The sequence below is a fragment of the Chenopodium quinoa genome, unplaced genomic scaffold (genome assembly GCF_001683475.1).
Source record: "Chenopodium quinoa cultivar QQ74 unplaced genomic scaffold, ASM168347v1, whole genome shotgun sequence".
NCBI lineage: Eukaryota > Viridiplantae > Streptophyta > Magnoliopsida > Caryophyllales > Amaranthaceae > Chenopodium > Chenopodium quinoa.
The window spans coordinates 1,577,568-1,586,583 of record NW_018743032.1 but is presented as its reverse complement, the minus strand read 5'-3'; the positions used below and the strand labels follow the sequence as shown (position 1 = coordinate 1,586,583).

Below are 9,016 nucleotides of genomic sequence, written 5' to 3'. Positions count from 1 at the left end.
AGATGCATCTGATGACTCTTATTCAACCCGCCTAATTAAGGGTAACTGGGTAATTTCACAGCTTGAATGACTACCCTCAATCTTCTCAATTTTCATTTTCACACTCTCTCTCTTCATTACATTTTCTCTCTCCTCCTTCATATTCTCTCTCTGCGAATTCGTATTTGAGTTTAATCTTCTTTGCATTGTAGCATCGATCTTGCTTTAATCTTCTTCGCTCTTCATATACCTTAATTTTGGATAATTAAGGTATTTGAGTTTTCTTTCTTTGTTGTTATTTATTCAAATGTTTTTTTAAGTTTATGAATTTGCTCTTTTTTGCTTGCGATTTATGATTTCGATTATTATTGTTGAGATTTTTTGCCGATTTTTGTTGACATTTCTCACGATTAGGTGTCTAATTTGTAGAATTTAATTATTAATTTTTTTTATTTTGTGTAATTTTTTATTTTGTTCTATTTTATTTAATTAGGGTTTTGGAATACTGGTGTTATATATCTTGCTCTTTATCCGCTTCTTTCATATCGTTTCGTTTGATTATTGATGACATTGATTGATCTAGTTTGATTGTGAATTGGAATGGTTTTGTGGATTGGATCTGTTTAGAATTGTTGTTTTTATCTATCTGTTGTTCTTGGATCTTTAGGTGGAGCATTGTGATTGTTTCTAGAGTTGTTATGTCTTTTAATTAAGGATTTGATGATATGATTCAAGTATTTGCATTTTGGAATTTCCAATTTTATATTGAAGTAGTTGCATTATGTTAAGAATAGATGACGACTTTTTTCCTGATATCTAGAAATGTTCTGATTTTTGAATTGAAGGGGGTATATTTGCTTATGCTAATTTATGTTATCTTTGCGGTGTTCGTTGGTTTTTCAACTGTCTGCCTTGTTCTTAGGATCTAGGTTGCAATGGCAGTAATAACTTGCCGTTGTATGTTGCGTTGTTAGAATGTTCATTTTTAGTGGTGTTGAGCTGTTTTGGATATGTGAATTTGTATTAATTGTTTACATTGTTACTTGAATACTCCTTTGCATCTGTTTTCGTTGTGGTAAGTATTTGATGAGGTCAATGCTATGTGTTAACTGAAGAGTAACACTATCAAGGAAGTGGTCCTCACAAAATATAGCTGGAAAGCCTGTTTTTGACTTGGTTGTTTATAAAGTAGTGGATTCATGACTTCATCTCATCCAATATTAATAAGCACCTCTAATATTTTATTACTAGACCAGGTATTTGTCATGAGATTTAGTCTTTTTGCTGTTCGATTTTCTTCTTGTAGTATCAAACCATTAATCACAATTTTAGTTAATTCTACCTGTAATTCCTGCCCCTAGTTCCATCTACATGCTGTATGAGAAGTCGAGACTATCCCAAGTTCCCAACAGAAGATTGTAATGATAATTCACTATCCTAATCTGGATGTAAAGGGTGATTTTATCTTCAATTAATACCCCCCCTTTCCAAGTTCCCAGCAGAAGATTGTAATACTTATAATCTGCGATTTTTGTAGTTCGCTTTTTGTTTTTTGATCAGTTATGTTTTCATTAATTATTTTTTGTGATTTAGGTTTATTTCAATTGCTTTTTTTTTTCTTGAATTTCTATATATGTTAATTTGTTGTATAGTATTCATAAGCTTAGATATATGTCAACTTGCTGTGATGTTTTGTTTGGTTTGGTTTGCTGCGGCAGTGTAACAAGCTGTATTAGGATGATAGATTTGAGGTGTTTGGCTCAATTTGCTTATCTGTAGGCACCATGTTTTACCTCATATACTAAAAAAACTCCATGCATATGCATTATGAAGTGCTTTCTCCAAATTTGATTGTTACCAAATTTTATAAGATTAATTTTCCTTAATAATTCTATGCTCTTATAATGTCCCTCGACAGTGTCATTACTAGTGGAGGGTGTTCTACTTTTGAAACTCGAACATGAACAAAAGGACAACATAAGCACTCTTTCATTCATGTTATGAATAGACTATAAATGAATTATATTACATTCATTTTTCGTGCATTATGGATTATTGGAGTGAAACGAAGAGCCATATGTAAATGAGATAAATGTGTGTGAATGATATTGTACTAATGTACTTAGACTATCCCTCTCAACCTCTTATCATGTCTTATCTCTCATGTCTGAAGTTATTTATAGTTTTGAATCGCAATATATCATGATGAGCTAAATATTTGGTGTTTCCTCCGCTTGCAGTCTCAGACGCGTCCTAGTCCTGAGGGCCACCAAAATTGACTACTCGGCCTACTGGACCTGGTCTTGCTAAAGTATGGTGTGTGCCTAAACAATAGGCCACTGATGCACAACTGTAGTCCAACATCAATTACGTCTGCAGCCAAGGAGTTGATTGCAAGCCCATTCAACCAGGCGGTGCTTGTTACAACCCGAACAATGCTAGGGCTCACGTGACCTATGCCATGAACACATTTTACCAGACCAAGGGTCGCCAGCCCTACCAGTGCGACTTCTCCCAGACTGTTGTTATCTCTAACCAGAATCCAAGTAAGTATCAAGGCTCCTCTATACATATTTCTATGTGCTAATTAATAATGACATGTTTTAACTCCTTATTCTGAAAAGCCTAACCTGAAGATTCTCAATAATACGTAGATTGATCTAAGTTTTAGGCCTCATACTCTCATATCAACCGTCTTTTTTTTTTTTTTTTGCTAAACTGAAATATTTATGATTAAAACCGATTTAAGCTAGTTTAGTTGTTAATCAAGACTAATATTTGATCGATTTTCTAGTATACTTGTCATACATATGTAGCCAACCTACCGATTAAAATTAGTTTTTATTTGATAACTAAAAAATTTACAATTGACTTGAACAAGGCCTTAAACATGCTCTCACATGTTAATTAATATTACGTTTTGCTCATCAAAGTGCGCTAAGTCGTGCCTTTTAAATAGTTTGCTCATTTGACAAATGAGCAACTAAGTTATTATTTCTCTTATTTAATTATGGTTTTTAAGATTAAATAAAATGTCCAAAATAACTATGAATTGATGGGATCATCAAATCGATGATTTGGTAATGGAACCCCACAGGTGATCAAAATTCATAAATTATTTAAGTTCCTATTTTGAAATCATTAATTGGACATAAATGATTTCAATAAATGGACTCGCATGTAAGATTGATTGGATAGCGCAGTTTCATGGGCTATAGGGGCATAGAGATGCTCGGTCAATCACATGGATATGCATGAATGATGCATGATCGAACTATTGACCTACTTTGAAGTTCAAGTATAGAACTTTCGGATATATTAGTGCATTCCTTTGACATGAGTGGAACATTGATTTCATTCAATGATTGATCTTATTGTGGTACATCCAAACGTCATTCCGTAAAAGGGGACTATAAAAGATGTTTCTTAGTTACTTCAAAAGTTGAGTGGGAGCTTTGGTTGCCTCAATTTTGGATTGAGTCTACATATACAATTAGGAAATGTGTCATGGCCGCTCGAAGAGGGAGAATTAAGAAAATACGTGGCCACGTTCATTTGTGTATTACTCAGTAATCATTTGGTTTTGTAATTCTAACTCAGATTTCAAGAAATGATTTGTAGATTAATATGATCTCGACATGGGATGCAATCATATTATCAAATCGACATATATTAACTTAAGGAATTTGAATATTGCACATTTGTCTTAGACAAGTGGGAGATTGAATGATTTATGTCTTCGTCAAGTGCAATTACTAGATATATAATGGATCAAATTATGGAGATAATTAAGTTCGTCTATTTGGGTCGTCGTTATATTATAGCTAGAGTAACTAACGATCTTTGAGCTAGTAAAATAGGCCAAAACCCAATTGGACGGATCCTATAAGGTCACACAAAGGGCCTAGATCAAGCATAAGAGGAAAAGGCCCATGATGAGCCTTCTCCCCCAGGTAGCAGGCCATATGGAGGGATTTGGAGGGTTTTTGGGCTTTTTTCCTAGTCTAATTATAATAGGATTATAAATAGACTAGGTTCCTAGGGGTGAAGCGACAATTCATGATCAGTGAGATCAAACCCTAATTAGAAAACACGAAACCCAACCCCTCAAACTCCCTTCTCTCTCATAGCTCTCTACTCCTCCCTAGGCGCTGGTGGTGTGCTCGTGGTGGTGGTGTTCGTGTGGTGTCCGGTTGTCCATTAAAGGTGGTGATCGCGGTTTTCCCTTCACTCAACCAATCTAGTATTGGTAGGGGTGTACACCGGTCCAAAACCGGACCGGACCTGGACCGGACCTGTTTGGACCGGGGACCTGAATTGGGTAATTATGAGGACCGGGGACCGGACCTGAATTAACAGGTCCGGTTCCGGGCCAGACCTGAAAAATCAGGTCCGGTCCGGGTTTGGACCTAAATGGACCTGTTTTGTGTCTTTTTCGTTTTTTTTTAATACAAAACCTGTTGGACCTGCATATGGACCTGCATATGGACCTGTTTTGTAATTTTTAGACCTGTTGCATAATTTAATAATTACATACAAACCAAAATTATCAATTACAAAACTACATAAAGTTTATAAAGCCCCGATTCTCAAACACCAAAAATACAAATGAGTCCACCGAAAATACAAATAAGTCCACGAAAACTCAGTTTCAATTTTTCAGAGTTTGGTTTTCTTCTGTTTTTTTTTTTTTTTTTTTTTTTTTTTTTTTTTTTTTTTTAATTACGATTTTCCCGGGTTTCAGGTCCGGACCTGAAAACCCCGGGTTTGGACCGGGTCCGGACCGGGACCGGGAACCTGGATTTTTAAGAACCGGGACCGGACCTGAATCAACAGGTCCGGGTCAGGTCCGGTCCGGTTCAGGTCGGTTCAGGTCCGGGCCAATTTTTGTACACCCCTAAGTATTGGTGGACGCTTGTTCGAATCCCGTGGAATAAGTAGAGGGTTCAAGCTTGGGGCTCTATTCTCTGCCTGATTTGTCAATCGAAAGCTACGTGGAATTCACGCTTCAAAGGTATAATTATGTGATTCTTGTGTGTTATGCATGTGATCCTGTTTCAGGTGCGTGTGAATGTGATTCATGAAATTCCGCTTATAGTACCTAAAGTCCAACAGCTAGAAGGGTATTCATATGTTGACTGGGGAAGTTGTGCTTTTAGTGCTAAATCACTATCAGGGTACTGCATTTTCCTTGGAAGATCTTTGGTGTCTTGGAAGACGAAGAAACAGAAAACAATTTCCAAGTCATCAACAGAAGCTGAATTACAAGAGCATGTCACACACTACTAGTGAATTGGTATGGATTGATGATATTCTGCAAAATTTGAAGGTTATTGTGCCTAAACCTATTATTCTTCACTGTAACAATAAATCTGCAGAACACCTTGCCCAGATCCTATTTTTCATAAAAGGACTAAACATCTCAATATTGATTGTCACTATGTGAGAGACCATATAGAATCAGGTTTTATTTTCTTGACACAATCATGTTCAAACCACCGAGTAACTAGGAGATGTTTTGACCAAGTCACTAAGCCAACAACAACACAACTTTCTATCCTTCAAGTTGGGTCTTGTGACTCAACCCAAGATCCAACTTGAGGGGGGATGTAGAATTAAGCATTGTATACTATCACATGATGAGCATGTGATCTATTTTTGTATGTATTGCTTCCTACCCGTGGCACTGTTTGATTGGTCATGGTAGGTAATGACTTGTAATTCTCTAGAAGGTTTCCGATCCTAGGTTAGTATCTTTCTAGGGATTGTAATGTGCCTTAGTATAAAAGGCAGTGCACTGTAATAGCAGCGCCGTGAGTGCACACAAAAAATCAATTCTAAAATCATCAAAACAGAATGAAAAATATGACAGCAAGTTTGCTGTAAAAATCATGTGATTTCTTTTCTTTTCAGAAAGTATGTTGTTTTTAAGCATTAAAACAAGTGCATATCAGCGCATAGCACCTATTGAAAAACGAAGTGTATAAGAGGGCAGAAACTTAATTTACCAGGCATTCGAAAACTTGAATATTCCACTTAACTGTGCTGGTGGTACATTTAATACTCCGAAAATGTACCACTGAAATGACATTGGTACATTTAATCAAAGTGGTACGTACATTTTGTACTTTGAATTGTACCACCAGAAAACCAGTGTCATCCTATACACTTTGGTGTTATGCGCTAATACTTATTCGCATTAAAACTATGTATAGTACTCTTTTATTCCAAAATTCAATCAAACATTATTACGGAGTTACATGATATTAAACCTTTAGAATTGCGTACATAGGTATATATAAGATCCAAAAAAAAGGTACCAATATTTTGTTAAACCAAATTTAGAACCTATCAACAAAATAATTCTATTGAATGTTAATTCAAAATTCTATAAAAGTATAATTAGTCGTAGTAATCATATTATTTCAAGGTTAATTATTTTTAGTTTCACTTGTTTAGGGTTGAGTAATAATAGTTCGGATTGAATTTGATGATTACATGTTAGTTTTAGGTTTGATCAACAATGAGTTGGATAAAATTAAATTATAGGCACCATAAGTTAGGACGACAACAGCAGGTTGTGTAAGGCTATGATTGATTTCGCATTCTAATTGGGCTAGGTATCAGTTTGGGTTCAAATTGTTGTTTAGTCCAGAGAAATATATAGATTGCTAGTTAATATCAAACCGGTGCTAGTTTGTGTTTAGTTCATAGAATATTATTTTAAATTGGTTGATGGTTAATATCATCGGGTTGATTACGATCCCTGTTATGGTTCAAACGATCAGTAGTATCATCCATTATAATTGTTCGAGTATAAGTTAAGTTCAAGTCATTGCTAGTTAAGTGGACTTGACAAGTCGGTTAATTTCAGACAGCTCTAATATGATATTAAATGTTATAATTCTTGTCATAAATTATATGTATAATCTTATGTACAGAACATAAACATGGGGTCAAAGTAGTCTATGTAAATAGCTAGTGCAAAAGTTAAAATAAGGCATTTACTTTGAAATGGATGGAGTAATCAATAAGCAAATTTATTCATTATTATAGCATCACACAAGTTCAAAGGATAGTATTTTTACTATTTTATTAATTGTGAATGGTAATTAATTTTATTATTTGATCAAACTTCATATTAAGCATATTCAAATTTTCTAGTCGAATATTATTTCATTTTATTGTATTCCTATTGTAAGGAATTTTAATTTACCGATTTTCGAAAACCATAACCATTAGAATTTTACTCAAATAAGCAACAAATAAAGGGAAACCTCTCCACAAATCTTCATAAAAAAAATATAAATATATATTTCAATTAAAAGTCTTTAACATAAAGCCTACAAACTCATTAAAATCTATTTTCCCATCATTATTTTGATCAAAACCCTTAATCATTTTCCTACAATCTTGCAACTCTACCCCTTTTCTTATCCCTAAAACACAAAGCACTCTCTGTAATTCCCCTGCATCAATAAACCCATCTTTATTTTGATCAAATACATCGAAAGCTTCTTTTACCTCTTCCAAACTTGGTTCATCTTCAAATAAATTAGATAATTCTTTACAATCCCACTTCTTTTGAAGCTCTTCTCCTTCAAAACTATGTTGAATTCCAAGTCTTTCCATGATCATGTTTATATCGCATCCAAACAAGCAATCATCATCATGATCAATAGATACATTGTTCGAGCTAATCAAAGATTGCTTCCTTACAATAATATTGTTGCTCTTCGGCTCAAACATGATGGCCTCAGAAGAGTTGAAGAAATGAAATTTTGCATGAAAAAGTGACCAAGAACTCATGAAGAAATTTGACAAGTTATGTTTCAAGTCAAAAATAACATGTAGGAAAATTAAATCAAGGAAATTTGAGGAAAGTGTGTTGTAAGATGATGATGATGATGCCTTCTCCATTGTAATAATATTAACTTATTTATCGAATATTACCGCTTTGCTAGCACGGAGGAAATTCGCGAATGGTTTGATGGATTGAAAATAGGCATGGTGTCAATTTATATAGGATTAACGTACTTTTAAAGGGTTAGAAAAGCCGAATAGGTCAGGTGGTTTATTGAAGGTGTAAGGGAAAGTTCATGGATTTTGCTTTGAAGTTGAAATAGAAGGTTGGAGCAAAATAGGTTGAAAATTGTGTATGATAAATTACTTAATAATTTAGGATTCCTATAAGAATTATATCTTAGACGAACTTGGAAGTTTCCTTCATATGTTGTGGAAGTATGTGGCATCAAGCAAGTCAATAATATGAGGCAGACTTTTGTTATGGAACACTTTTCTCCTAACCCATTAGACTATCCTTTAATTCCTTTTGTCTCTTTCCCTTAGTATAAATAATATAAAAAAAAAAACACGCAAAACGAAAACAGAAGAAAAGAACATACACAATTAAACACAAGTATGGAATTCCTCCACCAAAGGCCTAAAAATTTTTTAAAATTTATATATGCATGGATGTAAGGTGCACTTACTGATATTTTCTACTTAATTAATATTTTTAGTTCATTTAAAAAATTATATATATCAAATGAACAAAAAAACTCCCCTTGATTTTTCAAAAAAAAAAAATAAAAAAAATCTCCTTGGGTGCACTTACCTCTATATACACCCGGGCTATATAAAAGGTGTTTCCAAGGGCCACCCTTCCTAGATTAAGTCGTTAATTATAAACAAAATCTAAGTATATTGGTTGAATAAATTAATTTAAACTTGATCGTATTTGTACCATACGATGTTAAAATATAGGGAAATGTTAAGGGCTGCATATAAGTATTTAATATACTTCTTTTTTTAGTATTAAGTTGGGAATTTATCGGCAATTCACAAGTAAATAGGTGTAATAAATGTTTATTTATTGTCTATTCTTTCCACTTTTAGCTTCTTATATGCTGCCCTTAGGGTTGCATATATCTTTTTTCCAAAAATATATAAACATTATTTTATCAAGTGAGATGTTGTTAAATTTGTGTTTATATATTTATATTTTTTAACTAATTAATTTGTATAAGTTTTATAT

At 33.8% G+C, this 9,016-nt stretch overlaps 1 protein-coding gene across 1 annotated transcript; it reads right to left on the bottom strand.

Annotated features, from left to right (window-relative positions):
- Positions 1-7,273: 7,273 nt before the first annotated feature.
- Positions 7,274-8,347, bottom strand: LOC110730380 (probable calcium-binding protein CML45). The gene has a single exon (XM_021910171.1). The coding sequence runs from the start codon at positions 7,897-7,899 to the stop codon at positions 7,297-7,299; it is 603 nt and encodes a 200-aa protein (XP_021765863.1). The 5' UTR covers positions 7,900-8,347; the 3' UTR covers positions 7,274-7,296.
- Between the last annotated feature and the right edge of the window lie 669 nt (positions 8,348-9,016).

Coding starts and splice junctions, on each gene's coding strand:
- LOC110730380 (XM_021910171.1), bottom strand. CDS start 7,899: ATGGAGAAGGCATCATCATCATCATCTTACAACACACTTTCCTCAAAT.